This window comes from Necator americanus, chromosome IV, assembly GCF_031761385.1.
Source record: "Necator americanus strain Aroian chromosome IV, whole genome shotgun sequence".
NCBI lineage: Eukaryota > Metazoa > Nematoda > Chromadorea > Rhabditida > Ancylostomatidae > Necator > Necator americanus.
The window spans coordinates 23775453-23797404 of NC_087374.1; the positions used below are offsets into that span (position 1 = coordinate 23775453).

The 21952-nt window shown below is 42.3% G+C and overlaps 2 protein-coding genes across 3 annotated transcripts; both read left to right on the forward strand.

Moving 5' to 3' along the window:
- Nucleotides 1-147: 147 nt before the first annotated feature.
- Nucleotides 148-366, forward strand: RB195_002484 (uncharacterized protein; the record flags this gene model as incomplete). The annotated part of the gene is made up of 1 exon (XM_064199766.1): nt 148-366. The coding sequence occupies one exon, from the start codon at nt 148-150 to the stop codon at nt 364-366; it is 219 nt and encodes a 72-aa protein (XP_064055647.1).
- Nucleotides 294-10638, forward strand: RB195_002485 (uncharacterized protein; the record flags this gene model as incomplete). Of its 2 annotated transcripts, none has more annotated exons than XM_064199768.1 (14): nt 294-928; nt 1167-1206; nt 1274-1396; nt 1480-1579; nt 2720-2814; nt 2874-2987; nt 5817-5870; nt 5962-6030; nt 6542-6598; nt 6697-6749; nt 6808-6868; nt 6927-6971; nt 10065-10103; nt 10603-10638. In XM_064199768.1, the coding sequence occupies 14 exons, from the start codon at nt 294-296 to the stop codon at nt 10636-10638; spliced, it is 1521 nt and encodes a 506-aa protein (XP_064055648.1). The 2 variants fall into 2 exon arrangements, with proteins under 2 accessions (XP_064055648.1, XP_064055649.1); XM_064199767.1 differs by having other exon boundaries at nt 875-937; nt 1090-1206.
- Nucleotides 10639-21952: the final 11314 nt, after the last annotated feature.

The window sequence follows — 21952 nt, forward strand, 5'->3', positions numbered from 1 at the left end:
TATATAAAGGTACTTCGAGAGTTGTACAGTAACTTTACGACCGGAATTTCGCCATTCTACAAGAATATCATCATTGACGTGAAGTGGGGAGTCTGACAGGGTGATACAATCTCACCCAAAATATTCACAGCCACCCTTGAGAACGCAATGCGAAAGTTGGAATGGGACGACATGAGAGTGAAGGTCGACGGTCGGCAGCTACACCATTTGCGCTTTGCTCATGACATCGTACTGATAACACCTAACATCAGCCAAGCGGAACGAATGCTGACCGAATTCAACGAAACATGTGGATGCATCGGTCTTCAGCTGAATCTAGACAAGACGATGTTCATGCGGACCGGATGGGTTTCGGATGTCCGATGAACGACCTGACCCCCGAGCTGGGTAGGAGGAGACGAGCGGCTTGGAGAGCGTATAAGAGCATCGAGGATGTAGTGAAGAACACCCGGCTCCGTGCTCACCTCTTCAACACCACCGTACTTCCTGTATTGACCTATGCTTCGAAAATCTGGGCATTTCGCAAGCAGGAAGAAAACGCGGTGAGCGTCATTGAACGCGCAATTGAGAGAGTGATGCTAGGAGTATCCCGTTTCACGCAAGTGAGGGACGGGATTCGAAGTTCTCTCCTACGTCAACGATCGAAGATTAGAGACGCCGCCGCGTTTGCCAAGGAAAGTAAAATAAGGTGGGCCGGACACGTGATGCGCTTTAACGACAACCGTTGGACCAGAGCCGTTAGGCGCACTACAGGAAGACCACCGACCCGATGGTCAGATTTCTTCACGAAGTCCTTCAAAGAAAAGTATGATGCTCTTCGTGTCCCACGCGAAAGGAGGAACCACTGGGCTACTTTGGCACGCGACCGGGACAAATGGAAGAATTACTGGCGCCCTCTCGACCAGTTCGAAGATCAACGGGAGTCAAGGTGATCAAGGTGAATATAGGAGAAGCTTCCATGACATTGTCGGCGTCATCGTCACCTTAGTCATCCTCTTATGGACTCTAGGAACGGGCTACTGTCTGCCTTTACTGAGAATGTGACGCATTTGGCCGAATAAACAGGTTCTGACTGTAGCTTTGCCTTAGGTGTATCTTCTCCGTGGAAACCACGAAGACGCAAATACAACTCTGAACTACGGTTTTTTTGACGAATGTATAAGCAGGTGGCCTTCCGATGGCAAAAATATCAAAGGTGGAGATAAGGTAATGAACGAAACCAAGGACATCACCAAATTCCTCTCTCTTCCTCCCTCAAGGTCGTTTCTACCAGATATGGAGGCATTTTCTGGAAGCATTCAATTGCATGCCTGTAGCTGCTATCATCGCAGGAAAGATTTTTTGTGCCCATGGTGGAATATCACCGTTTATCCAGAAACTGGAAGACATCGACAAGGTGGTAACAGATTCTTGCTGGATATTAGTACAGGATATTAGTAATCAGTAATCATTTACTTTTCAAACGCTCTAAATGTTCAGATAAAACGTCCATCAGTTGTACCCGCCTATGGAATCGGGTGTGATCTCTTGTGGTCGGATCCGTCTCCACAAAGAGATGGCTGGGTGCTGAGCCATAGAGGTGTGGTATTATTTTAAAGTGTTAACTAACTTGGGTTACTATCTCTATGATATTGGAACCAACGCCGAGTGTATTACTGATTCTGTTACTTTCTTCACTCCCATTCAATCAAAGTTATTTCCCATCAAATAATTTGTTTGTCTTAATGCAGTCCACCACGGATCTCCATCAGTAGAGGATTCTCAGCCGGCCAGTCGCGAGGCTACGTAGTGCGCCCTTCGGTGTCCGATGCGGAGGGGTGGGAGGCGCGCCAATAGTGACCTTGTTAACATAGGAGAATTGAAAACAAGTACCTCCTGTTTCCTTTGCGCCAAGACCAGCTCACACTATCTTGACACGTCGGTCTGATCAAAAGTCTACAGCCAAATGGCTGTGCAAAGTTCATGATTAGTGCAAGATCAACAAGACCGTGTTGTTTTATCCAGCAAGATGTTCCGAAATTCATGTATCGCATAAACGTTCTTAACACAGTGAAGACTGAGGTGCTCATGGAAGTTTTGGACAAACAAGGCACCCTACTCAGGAAATGCACTTGAAGAGTTATCTGCATCTGCATATGCCAAGGAATGAAAAATAAGAATGATCAGACACATGATGGATTTCAACGATAATCAAAGGGCCGTGAACGACTGAGTGCCACGAGATATTAAACGCAAACCCGATTAGACCCAGGTTTTTTGCGAAGTTCTTCTAGAAAAAAGGATTCCGTTCTTCGCGCCACCTAAACGAAATGGTCACTGGGCAGCTCTTGCACGTGATCAGAATGAATCAACGTATTATTGGCACTTGCTCGAACAATTAGAAGAACCAGGGGAAGTAAAATTTTGGCACAGGTGAATAAGGACGTCAGCGATCACCCTGGCTGTTGCCACGGCGGGCACTGCTGCTCAGGTATGCGGAGGTCTGGAGCTAATTAAAATAGGCCATCCAACGGATTGGAAAAGCAGATCAATTTCTGTCATCGCAGTAGAAGCGCTACGTTAACTTGGATGCATTTGGGGCGAACTTGAGCGGTATTGAAAAGACACCATATAAAATGACGCCTGACGATTGAAGTGGAGCGAAGGTACAAGCTGGTAACAGCACCGTAATTGTTTTGAAATGCTTCTCTAGTTTTCTGTTGTGGAGATGTTGGTTCAGGGATTTCATTTCTGTTTGGTCCAAAGGCGGCCGAGGAGTTCTGTAAAAAGCACAACATAGAAATTATACTGAGGGGTCATCAAATTAATAACGAAGTCAGTGGCTTACGATTTTGAAAATCAAGATTCTAGAAGGATTTTTGTATTTCTTCCAGATGTATAAAAGTGGATATCGGTTCTACTTTAGTGGTCGTCTTGTTACTTTGTTTTCCGCTCCAAATTACATGAATTACAAGAACAACTCGTGTGTTATCACTGTAAATAGTAAGGTAATGAAATTATACCTGTTTCTTCTTTCCAATATTGCGCACACTTTTTTTTGAAGAGCTGGCAGATTCAGAGGCCCTATAGTGGTCCGTTGAGGCGTTCCAAAAACCCTCTTATCTATCATTTTTGTTAAGAAAAGTTAAGAAAAGTTGTTAAGAAAGATTTACAGGCTGATTACCTCGTTCAATGTTTTCTGCGACGCAGATTATGGATTTAGAAAGCTAGTACTAGGACTTGGCGGTGCGCAGCTGCCCTATGGCTCGGTGGTTAGGGTACTCCCGTCTCTCTTGGGACGTTTTGCCTTTACGCCCCCAGAAATGCGAAATGTGGGCTCTTCTCGAGTCCTGTCACCATCGAAAGTAGCCATGAAAAATAGTCTACTGCCATTATTGCGGGCGGTACGTATCACACATACGTATTTATTTTATTTTCATATGCATACGTATTTATTACCATCTTCATAGGAATTTACGGAAGATTGAAGGCAGCATACCACGAGTGAGAACACCGCTAGACAATCGAGAAGTGGGGTTGTAGATTGCGGAATCTGGAGTGGTTCCGCTCATTTCTCCCTAATCGTCCTGAAAAAACGACTTGAGAACAGCTTTACTTCCTATTAGGAACGTTAGAACGCTCCCCTAAGTATATGTTCTGGTCCTGTCAGCAACCTTTCCATAGTTTTCACTTGAATAGGCAGTCGAGGAGGACTCACTACCTTTCGACCGCCTGCAGCTCGATGCGGCGCGTGTACAAGTATGGATCGTAGCAATTGAAATCGTCGTGAAAAACGGAGTCTTTCACGCCGTTTTTTTACTACGATTAGAGAGAGATGAGCGGAACCACACCTAATCCCGCAATCTACGATCACGTATACATTTTGTTCATCGGAAATCCACACCACGTCAGATTCATGGGGTGATGCTTGTAAAGTTAGGAAGAGAAGAAAAAAAATGGATAACTTTGTGAAAAAGAACATCCCAGAACAACGATCTACGTAAGTAGATTACGGTATAAATTAAGAATTTTTCAGCAAAGTTCAAATCAAAAAACAAAGTACAAAAATGAAAGAAAGCTTGATAAACTCACTGCAAGGGATCTTGTTGCAGTGATTTGTGTCTAGCTAGAATTGAACCAGTATTGACGTTCAGCTGAAGCCAGACTTCAGACTTTCTGTGGAGTTCGTTTCGCTCGCTTTCACTGATCAATGAAAACTAATAGTGGTGAAATTTTCTATGAAAATAGACTTGAGTTACTCTAACAACATCATCTTCCTCTTTTTCATTCCGAATGGAGGCGAGAAATTTCATAGTTTATTGCCTAACTGCGTTAGTTCTGCATTTGGAGAACATTCAAACTTCAGTTTTGAACACTTCGATACCGAAGGAATGCAATGTTACAGACACGCGGAAGAGTCGTAGGGGTGCAACGCAGCACGTGCAGCGGTGATGGAAAAAACGACTGCAACGTCTTATTCACCTTTTGTGACATGCACACGAAGTTATTTGGCGACACCACGGCACACCTTTTCCATGCCGTTGCACCCGTCACATCCTATTTTACAGCATTGTGGCGGCGGCCCACCAATCTGACGCCGTCGCACTCCACTTTTGGTATTTAGTGACAGACAAATACAGACACGTGACAGAATAAGCCCGCCATTATGTAGCATGATTTCAGATTTCTAACAAAAAGTTCGAACTAAGGGATTATGAAATGTACGTGGACGATTTTAAGACATCTTTTCAGAAAAGACGTTTTTTGTGTGTGAAGCCAGATCCGGAAGAAGTAGTCGCTGCATTAAAAGATTCGTCAACGTGTATTACATGATTCCTTCGTTGGAACCTTTTGTTAGAAATTTAAAATCATGCTATTAAATTCCATTTAGGATCTATTTACTGAATATAGGATTAAATGAAAGGTAACTTTTAGAGAAACCCTTCTAGTAGCTAAACTAACAGTTGCTGAGTTGCCTCCAACCGAAAATACGGAAATAATATCAAAATAATAATATCTGAAAAATGTCGTCAACGTACAATGTATGATACCCGAGTTGGAACTTTTTGTTGAAATCTAAAATCAAATTATAACCAGACACAAATCACTGCAACAAGATGCCTTGCAGTTAGTTTATCAAGCTTTCTTTCATTTCTATGTCTCGTTGTTTGGTTCGAACTTTGCTGAATGATTCTTAGTTTATACAATGTTACCCATTTTCTTCTTCGCCTTTGTAACCTTAAAAGCATCACCCTACGAATCTGACGTGGTATGGATTTCCGATGCACAAAATCTATGCGTGGTCGTAGATTGCGGAGTTAGGGTGGTTCCGCTCATCTCTTCCTAATCCTAGTAAAAAAAAACGGCGTGAAGGACTCCGTTTTTGACGACGAGTTTAGTTGCAACGCTCAACACTTGGGTTCTTACGGGGGTTCTTACGTTGTAGGAACTAAAGCGGTTCCCATCCCGTTATTTAGGAGGATTAGGGAAGGGTGAAGTGAACCAGCCCTGATACTGCGGAAAGCGGTCGCGAGAGGTTGACAAAAGTAGCAAATGACAAACGCAGGGCGCTACACGTTTTTTTTTGCAGCCCACGCTCTTTGTCGATTAGGCACGTTTCGAGAACTTCCCAAGTTGCAGTAGAAACTCAGTTCTCTTTTTGAAGCATTAACGTTTGGATTTTTTTTCGCTGAGGAACGTAAGAATAGTAGAATCATAAGTTGAATTATAGAAGTAGGTTCAAGACTGCTCCTATCTGCATTTGACCTGCTGAAAAATCTATAAGTCGTTGTTACAAAACTCCCCGTAAAGACATCAGTAACCCCTTTGTGTTACAGCTCCGCCTGAAATTCACCGTTTTCCGATGTCGCTATTACCAAATTGGCAAGAAGGTTTTTTCTTTTCTTTCTCGTTTCCACCATTTTGAATCTGCACATATTAGTAGATAACGTTTCCGTTATAATTCTTCAAAATTCGTCTTAGAAGAAAGGACATAAAGAAAAAAAGAAGAAAAACGGAACCGTTGCCGTAGAGGATGAATCGTCCGAGGATGTTAGTTCCTTACGGTGGAGCCCGTTTTAAAGGAAGGGTGTCACGAAACTGACGTAGAGTGGAAACCTCAGAGAAAATACAGAGTTCGGAGTGTAGCATGAAGCAGTATAAGCATGGTCTCGCTCACTTTCTCCTGACTGTCCTAACAACGGCGCGGGAAGTCGCGTTCGTTTCTAGGAGGTAAGTTGGAACGCTCCACCTTTGTGCATGCGCCGCGTCTACCTGCTAGCAGTCGAAGGTCAGTGATGTCTCCTCGCTAGGCTATTCAAGCAAAACTGATGAATAGGCTCTGAAAAGAGGAGCGTACACAAGGAGGTGCGCTCTGGTGTACCTCGTTGGAACAAACACCGTTCCCACACCATTTTTAAGAAGATTAGGAAAAACGTAGTGGGGTCATGCTTATACTTGTAATACACACCCTCAGCTCTATATTTATATGAAGCTTCCACACTGCATCAGTTTCGTGATACGATGCCATTAAGCTTGAGTTCTCATCGCTCCAAGTGTTTAGCTCCGCCCACAATGCTCCTCTCCGCAGACATCTTCTATGGATTTAAGCGAATCCATGGTATGCCAATCAGCAACGATTTTCATGCACTTTTACTACTTCTCTTCTTTAATGGCTTTAAAAATTTTTGACTATTGATTCTTTTGTTATTATTCCAGGGGCGAAAACAAGGAAGTGGTGCAGTGCAGACTCCGGAGAAGACCTGGAACAGGTGAATAATTGGGTTAGCTACGAAGAGATGCTTAATTACATCATCGCTAATATTGCAGAACTCAAAATAGCAGCTCTAAAAAAGTGTCCGATTCTCCAGCTGCACCGAAAACCACTTCGGTAATTCTTCTTTTTAGAAATGAATTTTTTTTTGTGCCTATCAACAGTCGCTTTGCAGCATAAAGAAGAATTCTTCTTGTGGGCGAAGAAAAGAGACACAAAGGTATAAAGTTCGGTTCAACATAATAGTACAACCCGTAAATCAACAAACAAAATATTTGTCGAAAATCCCTGCTTTCTCTACGCTTTTGATCTATCTTTTTATGGGCTTATGCGGTTTGCTAGAAAACAATGTTTATTTGCGACGTTTGGGTAACTTCTGTAGTATAGATGTGCAGATGATATAGATCACATCCCCAATTCATACACAGGGTATCCGCAAAGTCATGGTGCACTTTTGACCGGTCACAAGAAAGTAACAAGACAAGATAGAAATGTGAAATCTTCAACAATCTCCAAGTCTTCTTGACACTTCGGCATTGGGAATCGTATTTGTGTTTTCTTATTATCCCAATGAGGTTTTGGTGAAACTTTATCATTGGCCTGACGTTTCGACAACTTCGCCTTTATCAAAAGCCTGAAAATGGCTCGACATTTTGTCGATGCTACGATCCGATCTTTCATTCGATCAAACTTGTCCTCTCCTCCGTGAAATCTTCACCAAATAAAAGGAAAACTCCCGTCAAGTTTCTGTAGTATGATGTGCAAGCGTGTGCGTGCACGGGTGATCACACAGCACCACGAACTGCGCAGCAGTGGATCAGCCTTTGCCCACGCCAGTTGTTGGAAATGTATGCAGTGTCGCGGTTTCCAGGTGTCATCTTTCAAAATGATAGCCCACCCCCACATACACCGACAGTGCTCGTGAGTTTCTGGATTCAACATTGCCCCCGCTGTGGACAGGGTTCTGTCAAGCTATGGCCACTACGGTTCCCGAATCTGAGCCCCTTAGACTTTTGGGGTGAGACTTGAGTATCAAGTAGATATGTATACTGCAACAAAACGGACATCCTGAATCAAACGCCCGATTGCGCCTTCCAGAAGCACTATTGACCACTTCTAATCCTTGCAGCTATCAGTGGCATATGTATTATACTATACATCTTAATTTTACTTGTAGGGGTATAGTATAGCGGTTAGAGGTTCCGCTTCCTGCACGATCGATCGGAGGTCCGAATCCGCCCTAGTGCTCACCAAGCCTTTCATCCCTCCGGGGTCGATAAATTGGTACCAGACTTGTCTGGGAGGATAAAAAAAAACTGACTTGACACATCAGCTAACCACTGCAAGTAATTGTATAGGCCATTTACACATTAGTAAACCTCAAACGATTCCGAATTGAAGTGAACGTGGGGGCGAATCCCAAGTGGATTGATTAACGCCAGACACTTTACCCTTTATCCTTCATGTTAATTGTAGCACTTTATATTAAAGGATAAAGGATAAAGTCACTGGCGTACCAATCCACTTAGGATGAGCCAACGCATTTTACTGGAATTCGTAATCATTGAGGTTTTGGAACGCGTGTTGGCCTATGGGGCCAGCCGATGATCAAGTCAGTGTTTTTATCCTCCCAGACAAGTCTGGTACCATTTTATCGACCCCGGAGGGATGAAAGGCTTGGTTTGCACTAGGGCGGTTTCGAACCCTCGACCGTGTGGCTACAAGGACCTCTAACCGACTGCGTCACAAGTTTGAGATAAACATACATGTATAATCCACTTTGATTGCTCTCCAAATATAAAACTGACTCGTTTAGAAAGAAAACCATGAAATCTTCCATCTATGCTTAAAGTTTTGATGAAAAAAAATGAAAGCATTGGTAGAAAAAAACAATTCTAATATTACAAAAAAAGCCACTATTCTTATTGAGTTTCTTATTGACCAGGAGGATATATTTTTAGGGAGACGTTCACTAGTATATAATAACGGGCTCATTCTGTGTCACGTGTGTGCGTGCGTATGCGTGTGTCTGTGTGTGTCTCACGAAATTCGGAAGGGGGGTAGTCCCAAGGCGTCGGATTGGTGTGCAGGCGTCTTAGTTAGAGCGCTAAAATAGCGTGCGACGGGTCTACCTGCGTTAGATAGCTATAAGAGGGGGTGCGGCGGGTCCACCGGCGTCGAATTGGTGGGCCGATTCCCAGAAAGCTATAAAATAGGGTGCGATGGGTCCAATGGCGTCGAATTGGTACGCCGGCGTTGTTGAGCGGTGAAATGGGGTGCGACGGGTCCACCGGCGTGGAACTGCTGCGTCATAGTGCAGTAGTATCGCGCGCTAACTTCGTGTGTGTCGCAAAAGGTAAGTGCGTTGCAACGTTTTCATAGCCCTGCCCACTGCGCCCGTTGCTTTTCACCACTGTGTCTCCTTCGCGTCTTTGTTTCTTTGCACATTTGCCTCAGACTGATAACATGCCGTCCTCAGAAAGTAGAAACACGAATGAAACCGGCTGCTTAAATAGTAGCGAACACGATTACGTGATCTGAGGTGGAACGTTATCTTTATCACTACGATGATGTTGTTCACGTTATTCCATGTTAAAGCATCATCCTGTGATAACTATTGGGAGAGAATCCAAATTTCGAATAGTTCTCTCAAATTTTGTCCATATTATGTGGGTATCGAGGGAACATTTGAAACTGAAGTTTGAAAAATGTAGAACTTCTCCAAATGTAGAACTAACGGCGTTTGGAGAGAATCTATGAAACCTTTTGCCTAAATTTATAGAAAAAGAAGAAGAAGAAAGCGTTGTTTGAAAAACACAGTCCTAATTTTATAGAAAATGCCACTTCTATTAATTTTCGTTCATAAGCGAAGGCGAGGGAAACGAACACCACAGAAAGTCTGAAGTGCGGCTTTAGCCGGACGTTCAGACTGGTTTATTATATTGCATTATTTTGATTTATATATTAAGCTTCCGATTTGTTTCTTTAATTATGTTTATAACAACTAATTTTTCGTTGTTTTATGAGCGCCTATACTAGAAAGAATGAGATGAGGAGGTAGTTCTTTGGAGTGTCTTCCTTGCAGCGATGGGGGGGGGGGGGTCGTTTTCATGAAGGTTTTTTTCCTAACTACACGCTTGACCCCGACTTAAACCACTCTCCACCGCGCAGCTTCGAGCACAGTTGGTTGAGCAAATGCACCAAGGCTTCATGTCGTTTTGGCGCTATTATAATTGTGAAACTTTAGTGCTGGCTATTAAAGTACCAGCTACTTTTATGCAGATTGATGTTTTTAAGTTTCAGCATTGTTTAGGGCACTCCACTAAAGTCTCCTGAAGCTAGTCAAAAGGCGGTGAGTTGGTTTCGTGTGTCACATTTTCCGTCTAACATAATAAACCATCGTTTTTGGGTGCGATACTGTAGCTGCCGCACGTGACAAAACCACAGAGTGACTTTTCATAGCTATTCTCTCATAATTATAGTCGAGAAAAAAACGGAATGAAGCACGTTGTACTTGAGTAAGCGGCTGCGCTTAAGGAGGTAGACATGGCGGGTAGAATCGATGTGGGACTATTGCGAAACTGAAACGATGGATGGTACTATTAAGAGAAGAGTACTCTCGCGATCCTTACCGCTACAATGCACCGCGCCTCTTCGAGCGCACTTGCTTACGTAACTCTGCTGTTCTTCATGTCATTTTCACCCTACTATAAAAACGGCTTTATCTCCGTTTTATCCTGTTCTTGGTTTTAGTTGCCAAATTAGAAACTTCTTTAAAATACCACAAACTTCAACCACATATTTGTGCTTTCGTGAATGTTCAAGTGTGCTAAGTTGGCCTTGAAATTTAGGATAATGAAGTGACACCAATCGTCACACAGGAATAGAACACTGAAATGTGAAGAAATGTGGAAAGGTTCCCGTATTAAATAAACTCTTCTAGATGTGTTCCTAAAGCTAACCACAACTATTTTAAAAACTTGAACATGAAACTCTGACTGCAATAGGTGTCCTTTGTCTCCTGTATATTTCATGTGCCAAACAAAGACTTTTCACCTCTGATATAACAAAAATTCCCTATACCTACGCTTAACCGTAACGAGAACCCTTTCGTAGCTGGTAGCTTCCTTTTTCTCATACTTGAGAAAGTCCTTGCACTCGATTCATAGCTGCATAATAATTAAATATTAGTAGAATCAGTCTAATTCTCAGTCTTTTCACTATATATAGAATGTAATAATATAGTGACAGAATTTAAATATATATATATATATATATATAATATGTGACATTCTTGACTTAATCGGAGGGCGGGTCATACGGCCGAACGCGGTAATCTGCATCTTCGCTGAGTTGAGTCGTCCTTGAACATATCCGGGCCCATTCTGTCCGATCTTCAGCTGGAGTTTGCATAGAATCTACCCATCCGACGGCATACCGTAAGCAAAAAGGCGCAATTTTACGACTCACCTGAACTATTTGTCGATGCCGGGTTTCCACAAGTCTCCAAGACTAAGACCATGGGCCCTTTTCCAATAAGGATCTGGAAGCATCCCCAGGACTACTTGAACAAGAAGATCAGACGTTCTCCTCATAACGTGACCGAAGAAATGAAGAGGGTACTCCGTGACTACCTCAGGAGGTCGGACAAGATGTTGACGTTTTCCACGTGTCATCCACCGATGCACCACATCCAGTTCCGAGTGAAGTTATTATGTTATGGCACACCATCGGCCAAGAATAGCCTAACAGTCGTCTAAACAGCTTTCTCTTCATGCAGTCAAGCTTTTCCATCACCGTCGACGACGCTGCCCAAGTCTCCGACTCGTACATCAGGACAAATTGCGGATAGGTAGATTTGCAGCTTGACTTCGTTGGCAATGGGGGTCGATTACAGGCATTTGGTCAATAAGTTTAACATCTAGCGCATCTCTGCCGAATACCTCTCTGCCATCATTTTTCAGTATATACTCCATCCACTCTGATTCCCGATGAGGTTCTCGAGGAGATCCACATCTGCTTGCATTTATCAGGACGGAGTCGTAGTCCGTATGCTGCAGCTAATTTCGATACAAGGTTTAAGGTTAACTACATGTTGCATCATTGCGCTGCTAGAAGCGAATATTACACATCGTCGGCGTACTCGAGATCCGCCGCGAGACGTGCAGACGGTGCTAAAATGACATCGGCGGGACACTACCCGACTGTTCTTCGCGTTATGTCATCAACGGCAAAGTTTAACAGAAATGGTCCCGCTACAACCCCTTGTCTCCCTCCAGTTTCCACTTTGACCGGTGTAGTACATTTGGGTGGAGTTCGAACCGCAGCAGTTGTTCCTCTATTCAAGTCGTTTATTCGATTTTTTTTGGGACTCTATCGCCTCGAAGCGCATTGAGAAGGCGATCTCCGTGAGAAGGGACGATGGCGACTTTGAAGTCCAATAAGCTAACTGTAGAGGCTTCAAATATCGCGGCTACACTTCCGTCACTTTCCTCATAATAAACACCTCATCAATGGTCTATCGGCCAGAGAGAAAGCTGGGTTGCTCGTCACGGTTTCTTCGCGAAGTCGGATTAGTCGATCCAGGATGATCCGCTCCAAAGTCATTACATTACACGCAGCAATGATATTCCTCGGTAATTCCTGGGTTTCGTGACGGATAGCTTTTTGTGGTGAGGAATTATAATAGCGTGTCACCACGAGTCAGGTTTCTTTTCCTCAATTCATAGTGAACGAATGATCTTCGTCATCTCATGAATCTCAGAAGGAAGAAAAGATTTCAGAATTTCTAATTAATTCCACCACCTCCGCCACATTTATCATTCTTCATTTTTTGTATACAGACCAGAACCTCCGGCTCCGTCGGTGGCTCTTCGTTGACCGCGGTGTACGTCTGTCTCTGGGCGTGCACGAGTTCAGGGACTCAACTCACAGCGCTTGTCGGTCCAGCAAAGTGTTTAAATGTTCCCTCCAGTTGGCGATGGCGTCGATGATTTCCCTTAAACGTGAATGCGATAATAAGGTTTGTCTGCTCGCAAAGGTCTATCAGACGATTTCCGCTGTCCGATGTTCACTCCATGAGATGGAACCATTTTCCAAACACATCGGATTGTTGTACAGGTCCCATCTTTGCACCCACATCAATTCTGACAATTCCCACCTGCTGGCTTGGTATCTTGGATATCAATGTATTGAGTTCGTTATAAAACACATCCTTTTTGTAGTCCTCAGCGGTCTCCTTAGGCGCGTGAGCACTTACGATCTAGAGTGAGTTCTCATCGGTCCCGCAGTCGTACAAAGGCGCATCTTGACGACGTGGAACCAAACTCCTCCACCAGGTTGTTGTAATCGTTCCTAACAGCTACATGCTCCCCAGCCTCCTACTTTCCTTTCATCATATTGCTTATATCCTTTTGTTTTTACTAAACTTACAGAAAAAGAATACCGCAAGGAGTGGAAGACAACTAATACGTCATGAAATGAGGTGAATGAGATGTGCATTTTAAACCTTGAGAGTTGATATGAATGGTTTTGATTAGAACCAACTTAGTTTTTAAATCACTTTCAAATTCGGAAATAGGAATTCTGAACTGATGAAACTCTAGCAATTATCAATAAAAAGGAAACGTAAATCGAGGAAAAAAAGGTAAAACACAATTGTTGCTGTATTGGCGTTCCTTCTACCTTTGTTTTGGCTATGTTGCGCAAATATCTTCAACTCTCTGTTGAAATTGTTGGAAGCGAGTGTGTACTTGCGATTAAAAAATACGTAAGATCACGCTTAAGACCTAAGAAGTTACTGTTAGTAAAAACCGGAACGTTGCAAATAGTCTGCAGAATCCTGGCACTTCAGGTTACGATCCAGACGTTGAGCTCTGGAAAGGAATCTTCTGTAGTATGTATAGGATAGCCTTCATAGATTGGACATGTTTGGATCCCATCAAAATTGGCAGAGTTGACTACAGCACTTATTTTAACGACTTGGCCATATTACTTCTTGTGATGTCTTCAATTTACTTATTTTTTTCATTTTGTTTCTGGAAGCAGTAAACCGAAATAAATAGTTTTTTGGACGTATTCTGGAGTCAAGAAGCTGTTCCAGAGCGATCATTTTCAGTCTTTGGCGCCATAAAGGAGAGAGAGGATCTACTATCAGTTCGCGCTTCAATTCACCATTACTTTTCTTGTTGACAGATTAATCAATTGGAACCGGATTTCGTATCTACATAACTTAGGAGCGGTGTTGTATCGGTGTGCAATACGCAGCAATACACACATATTCGACGCTCTAGAAAGAAAATCCTGAAAAACATAGCGGAAGAGAATACTTAGTAGTTCTGTACTGTCATAACTGGGTTTGAGACTAGTTTAGATTAATTACAGTCGATAAGGTAGCTCGGGTTGTATCGGTTTCTTTCAAACCAAGTCTCTTGCCTGTTGGAGTAGCAATCACTGAACTACGGGGAGAATCCATATTGCTCGATGAATTGACTACTCTAGCAAAGTTCTTGACGGAGTGAATTGGACGTTTGGACGAGGATGTCTGCGGACGATTTATTGTTTGATGCGACTGTGTGCGCCGATGTCCACTTCTTAAAAAGTGCAAGGAACCTGCAAAAAAAGGGAACCAGTGGGGAAGGAACCGTCCCAGAAACCAAAACAACAGTCAATCAATCTAAACTGCAAACATACCTGTGTAACACTGTACTGTATGACAAACACAATGTACAGCAACAACAACAAAGTGTAGAGTAGACGAGGAAAAGAAATCCTTACTAATTTTTCCTTGTTATCCTTAATCCTTGTATAACTTTATGTTGTTGTCTGTTCTGATCATGTTTGCGATTGAATAAGCAAAATTTAACAAATCATACAATTAGTGTTTTTGACAGTTACAACTCTTGCAAATCTGTGAAACTGTGAAATCATCCAGCAGTTCTGAAATTCTGACCATGTAATGTCTTTCTGGATTGTTTTCATCCATTATACGTGTACACTTTGGTTATTTTATGCATCTTCTGGCTTAACAACTCCTTACGTAATTATGAATGACTCTGATAGTTTACCCACAAGGATGTATATTTCCTCTGCAACGAGGAAAATTCCGAGCAATTTATTCACCAAGGTTCACGGCATGTTTGCATGCACGTGGAGAAGAGAAACCACCAACTAACATAAATTTTTTACCTGTCCAAACTATTGGAATCTATTGCTCCGTGAATAGCTTAAAATGTTCAAAGGACCTTGCTAATGTTATCATATCCATTGCTTGCTTGTTGCAACTGTTTATTTTTCGTTGTAAACTGATGGTGTCCCGAAAGATCATTTGCACCGCAATGAGAGTAGTAGGTAAACTCCTGGAATCACTTTAAAAAATAGCTGTTGATCACGTGTTTTCGAAGTTTATTGAGGATTTATGTGAGTTTTAAAAAAAGCAAAAAGGTGGTGCTGTGGTTACAAATGATATGGGAATACAAATGATATGCTCTTAACAGAAAATGAGTGATCAGAGCTTTTTATCTCTTTTAGAGATTTATTTCATTTTCTGAAGAAGAACAAATAGCAAATCGTGTTTGATCAAACATTATGCAGGTGAAGAAAAAACTAAAGTCTCTCCTGGGCGGCGGTTAGGGGATACTAAAGGGAACCTATGTAGAATACCATTCTGTCTTAAGGCCTTAGCTGTTCGTGGAATAACGTAGTTCAAACTCAGAAAAATCAAGAAAGACTCAGAAACACCACCACCTTTGATAGACCTGTTTATGTTTGTTTCAGTTCAGTGAATTTAGTCTGGAACATGACACCTAAGAGATTTGAGGAGATCCTTATTAGGTGCGCTAATACCCACTAGCACTAACACCGTTTCATTCAGAATTTCGAGATGTGTTCGTCAGATCAATAATTCAGCATGCGAAAGTCAATTGTTGGCAGGATGTCACCAACCTAGCGCGACCTAACCCTTTCGAGCCAATTTCTGTTTTTCTTAAGCTGGGAGCAAACCAACACTGAGAATGTCTTGGATGTGATGTCTTGGTGCTAAGATGATGATTTTCAACAGAGGGTTTCCCAGCCCACTTTTCTAGGAAAAGTAACAGGACAAAACTGTTTCACCAGTATGGAACAGTTTTACATATGCGTTCGATCAGTCACATATAATCGTTTGTGAAAACCTATATTTGGTAAACTTTCCTAATCAGAAACTTTTTTCATGCAGATTAGTCCTTCCTTGTTGGACTCCTTTATTAAAAGTTGAGTTAACTATTGGTAGACCAGAGTTGTGACTGGATTAGATTGTGAGATTGGACTTGTGCAACTCTCCTGGCTGTATTTCGAAGGATGCTTTTCTGCTGCTCTATCCTTCAGAAACCATATCCAGATCTTGTGTGGAGCATTTATTTGAGCCAATAATAATAAGAACAATACCAAAATTAGGGTCGGCATGGTCGGTGAAGTCATCAGGATCGCATTTCTTCGTCCGAAAATCGCCCCCAATGGCTCAAGTCTTATTAGAAACCTGACAGGAGCGCTCTATTTATTATTTTTAGCAATACTGCCTATCTGACTGATGAGTCACAAATGTCCACACAAAAATATATGGAAGAATATTAGCTCCAAACACGCAAAAATTGCAAGCACAGAGGAGACAAATCTGATTGTTTGACTTGTTCGTTTACAAAACCTCTTTTCCGAACAAGAATTTTAGAATGTCTAGCGGGACATTCTAAAATTCTTGTTCGGGAAAGGGGCAGTCGGTAAGAGGTTCCGCTGTATCTGCACACTCGATGAAGGGTTCGAATCTGTCCTTGTGCCAACCAATCCTTTCTACCCTCCGGAGTCGATAAATTGGTACCAGACTTGTCTGTGAGGATAACAGCACTCACTTGGCACATCGGTTTGCGCCCGCAAGTCAGTGTATAGGCTAGATACATGTTCGTAAATTTTGAACGATTCTGGATTGAAGTGGTAGCGAATCCCAAGCGTATTGATTAATGCCAGGCACGTTATCCTCTTTTATCTTAGCGGTACATAAATGTCCCACTAGGTGCGAAAGGCTTAGATAGTTTCAGCATTCCTCTGTGAACGTCACCAGTACAAGGATTACGGTAAGCTATATATTTTTGTTTGCTACAAGAGCACTTCTAGCCGCAATCAGGGGCGATTTTCCATATTCTTATGCCCAAAGAGAACTTTCACAGATCATGCAGATCTAGCTACCAAAAAACCTGATATGTATATGAAAATGAGGTTAATTTACCAATTGGTTATTTCCTTAATTTATGTCTATTAGTTAAGGAATGCAAATATTTCGGAGGATTGTTTTTCTCGATTATGACTCAAGTTTACGTCACGTTATTTCAACAGTCCGATTAGTCGGTCTTCATCCTCACACCACGTCACCCCACGAATCAAGAACCTTCAAGAAGCTGATATGCTTAAGCCTTCAGGACGCTCATGTACTTAGTCAGTATGAAGAAAAAACTTGTTTGCTATTCTTAGACACCTGTCATTTTTTATGGATACACGGAGGCGTCTGTCCCATTCTGCCACAAAAACAAGAATGCAGATGAGACAGCACACAAACCATACATTTGCACTTCTCTAGGGCAAAAAGAGTACCAGCGGATGCGTTTCCGATTCATCACGTGAGGTGCAAAATACAGAAAAAAAAAACTTCCTCGTGTTCCTGCGTTATTATAACTTCAACAGAACCGGAACTGACGTGCACAAGAGAATCTTAACTGTGTCAAAACAAAAATGAAGGATGTGAGGAGTCGAGGTCATCCACGAACAGCTATTATCTAACTTCTGAGCACCAGTTTCAAGAGCACTGTCTTCCGCTGAGTCTTAGGTTTCGTTCCTTCTACGCTCGATATATTAATACCGCACTTGCCCGGCAGAAAAATACACCTGCCTGATATCGGTTGCCTCCTGCAAGTCGTTTTGTTGAACGCGTTCATAAATCTTTCAGAATTCAGAACGAACGCACCTAATCCTAAATGAATCCATCAACCCTGAGCGTTTATCCTTTTTCACCATCTGTAAACCATGCGCTTAATCGATTTGCAACTTTGTTTCATCGTTAGCACTGCTATGACGTCAGACAAGGGTGTTAATGAAGTCCACAATTTTCTTCTGGATTTATAGATAGTTCACAGCGATAATCACATCAGAGGGAAACATTTCCTCGTCAATCCTTCTATCGCATCAAGTTGATCAGTCGGCGCTTGTTCCCCTGCTTTCTCATGTCCTTCGATCTCCATCTTTCGCAGCACACATGACTGCGGAAGTTAAAATTCACGTGAATTTTATCGCGACGTTTTTCTAATCTGCAAGGACAACTGACGTATTAAAATCCACTTAAAAAGTATGTTGCCCTTTCTGGCTATAAAAACCACACCGATGTGCAAAGAATTTCCCGCGTACAGATAAAGAATCTCTGCAAAAGGAGATGATGCAATCCGAGAAAACCTTCGTTGCAGTGTTTTTCTACACGATCGGACTTGAACAACACCTATGTGAAATGGTTGCTACAGTACTCGGCACTTCTTGGAGCAGTCAAAGCTGCAGTGAACTATAAAGATTTCCTGCTTTCCTTACATCAACTCATGCTCAATTTTTCAACTCAACCAGATGTGTGGTGAAGATGGTTGGTCATTCTAGAAATAGCTCCCTGACATCCTCATTTTTATTTCATTTTTCCTTCCTCTTTCGACTTTTACTCATCGAAAATTCCCTGGGAGCATCTCGGAGTGTCTTGATAAGGGAAAAGGCAAGAGCAAGGACGAATACAACTATGTATGTTAGCTGCTGTTGTGGTTAATTGCTCGTTGTAGCATTTTCCTTCTCTCAAGGTGTTTTACCTTTTCCAAAGGCTTACCCACTTCTACTTTTCTTCATGATTTATTACTTCAAAACCTCATAACATGTACTTTTCAACTATATTGTTTCCTTAGCAATTTTTCTCGATGTGATACAACAGTTTTTTTTCAGCGATAGATGTGATAGAGTAATTAAAAAGAGCGTTCCAGAGAATTCCCGTTGTTAACTTCTTACAATAGAAGATGACATTTCAGACGCAGATAGAAAATATCACGCAAACCCCATGAGCACCCGAAGCTCCAGTTTATCGAACAGCGCAACTTTCCTACCCATGAAATCGAACAAATGAGAAAATGAGATTAAATGATGATAAAATGAGTGAACGGAGACTAATGGAGATGATTAAATGATAAAATGAGTAAACGGAGACTAATGGCGGAATTACCGACGAACGAACACTTTGCACATGTACGTACGAAAAGTGAAAACCACTTTACTTGGTCCCATCCCGTTAACTCTGTGGGTGTAAAGAGCTGTCTCGTAGGATAAGCTGATGCTCTGACACCTAGATCTGCAGAGGATGGTCTGCGTTTTCGCTGTGATACTTGCAAACTACGTTCTGGATCCTAATCGCTGCGCTCCATCGCAGCGCTTCTCGAGCAGCCGCCACGCAAGTACACATCGAGCTTCGGGTCCTTCTAACACGACTATCCATGCAGGCTACGCGGAGTACCTATTTGAAAACACTTAAATTTGGTACACAGCTGGGAAATCCCGCTATGTTGGTTTGTGTGAGTGATCTCGGCAAATCTGCAAAGCCTGCCAAAAACTGCGCTGTTTTCTTCACTCCTTACCAGGTAGATGTCCCATCCAAAGAGTAATTACATCAAGAAAATCGTAGAAATTTGTCTTGCTGAAGGTTTGATGTTTTGCGCACGTAGTCTAGGAGGCACCACAGAACGGAAATGGAGCAACAGTATTATTAAAAAGGAATTACGCTCATGCGACATACGCGCCGCGTCTATCAGCGAGCGGAAGTGACAACATCGGCGGTTCATTGATTACTCGCTCGCAGAAGTGTTGCGTGCGCCTACTCTCGTACACGTGGGAAGTTCTTAGGTGCATCGTAGAGGAATTAGGTGCGGGAAGGCTGTTTTCTACGCCGTTTTTTTCTTTTTTCGTTTCTAACACTCTATATGGAATTGAGTATGACATGCCTTTACGTGGAGAGATCCGAACATCCTCTATTTCGTTGCATGTTGCCTTTCGATATATTTCCACCGTTGAATTGTTATAATCTCATCTTGTTTTTGCACCAAGGCGCTCCCGTACATAAATATGGTAAAAACATGCAAAAATTCCTGCGAAATCATGGATAATTACGAATACGTGCTATGTTTTTTTTTTCTTAAGAATACAGATGATTCGGCGTTTTTTTCTCTTCTACATTTATTTACTGTTCATTCAAATACACCAATGGTGCATCAGAAAAATATGAAACACACTTTGTCTAAGGCACAACATTTAAAGCCAGTGAAAGCTGGTGCAGTCCTTTTCGGACGTATAAACACGCCAAGCATGTCATTTTACCACAAAAGGTGAAGAATCATTTTATGGCATTTGTTCAACCAATCCAGAACGCCTAGCATTGGTCAATTTATCCACATACCACCTTTACGACTACCAACTTAGCCCAAGGCACAAAGAGTCCTCCGAACGAATCTGACGAGGGACCATAAGCAAAAAGGTTCATCAACTGTCGTTGTCCTCAGGTGACCAACCAGACACAATCTAGACAGACGGCAGTCGAGACCAAAGCAGCTAGAAGATGCAGAATCAGTAAGATGTGTCTATTCAGAAATAGTCGGAGAGGAGTTAATATGACGGAACAAATTAAAAAAAGATATAACCGCACGATATTAGTACTATTGCCTGTAAATGAGCTTCCGTGAACGAAAGGAGAATGAGAAGAAGAGCGGTCATGCAGTTAAAAAAGAAAAGCTGGGGGAAAATCCAGTTTGGGGGCACCCTTGATTCCCGAGGCTCTAACTTGCTTTTTCCACTTAGTAATTTTAGTTTACATGTCATAGAATACTCCAAGGCCAATGCTTAGACCTTAGGGTCCCAAGTGACTTAATTATTTACTTCAAGAAATAAGGACCCCACTGAGTGCCCCTCCACAACACTTTACCCAAAAGCTGAGAGGAGATAAGCTACAGAAAGGACAGGATAAGATTAATGGTGCCTCCTGCGCTTTTTTCTGTAGAAGATGCTCCTTTATGCTCTCAGTTCTTTCATTGCGCTATCGTAGGGTCCACTGTGCACCACATATATTTTTATGAATCACTCAGTATTTGTGCAAACTTCACTTTTTATATGACCGGCACTGTAATCTTGATTATCCGTATACTCTTCTTCAATAACATTTAAAAGTCACTTATCACTTCTTAGCTTTAGTATCTAAAAAAAACCATGAACTCGTTGCCTCCGAATAGAGTTCTACCCACGTTTTCTTAAAGACATCACTCCACGAATCTGAGGTGGTACGGATTTTAGGTGGAGTATTCGCATACGGGATCGTAGATTATGAGGAGGAGGGTGATTCCGTCCATTTCTTCCTAATTGCCGTAAGAACGGTCCGAAAGATGCGACACGTGCACAGGGCGCTCCAATCGAACTCGTTGTAGAAAGTGGCGCGCCGGAACGCTCCAAGCCGTACACAAATACTCCGCCTGAAATCCGCACCGCCTTAGATTTGCGAGGTGATGCCTCTAAGTACTGCTACCAGTTGTCTCAGAAGACGAAGAAGATCGTTCATGGAGTTCTGTACACGGCAAGATGGATATGTCCTCAACCAAGAATAATGTGTTTAACAATCGGGTATCTCGATCTAATTGGGTGCCCGTTTTACTAATCTCGAATTATTTGCATAGTTAACAATAATTTTTAAGAGAACTGATAGTTCTGATCTCATTTCTCAAGTAAATAAACGGTTGTGCGCGTAAAGAAACAGAATTTCGCTTAGTTGGTGGTGGAGCGCTCAACACTGTTCCAACTCTATTTCTTCCAACTGAACTGTACTTTTGAGCGCAAAAACCTCCATACAGCACAAAAACCGATCTTGAGTGACAAATGGCTATTCCATTAGAGAAACACTTGACAAGACGATACTTCATTAGTCGACAGCTCATCACTGAAAGTGTGTAGCTGCGTCAGTCGGGCACTAGAACCTAAGCGTTAGTCTTAAAAGATCCATGACATGCAGGCTGAAACTACTAAGAGAAGGAAGGAGTAGAGAGCAGGAATTACCTATGCTCTAACTTCTCTAAACAGGCTTACTGGAAGTTTATTTTGTTAAACTTTTGAAGAAAGCTGTAGTTA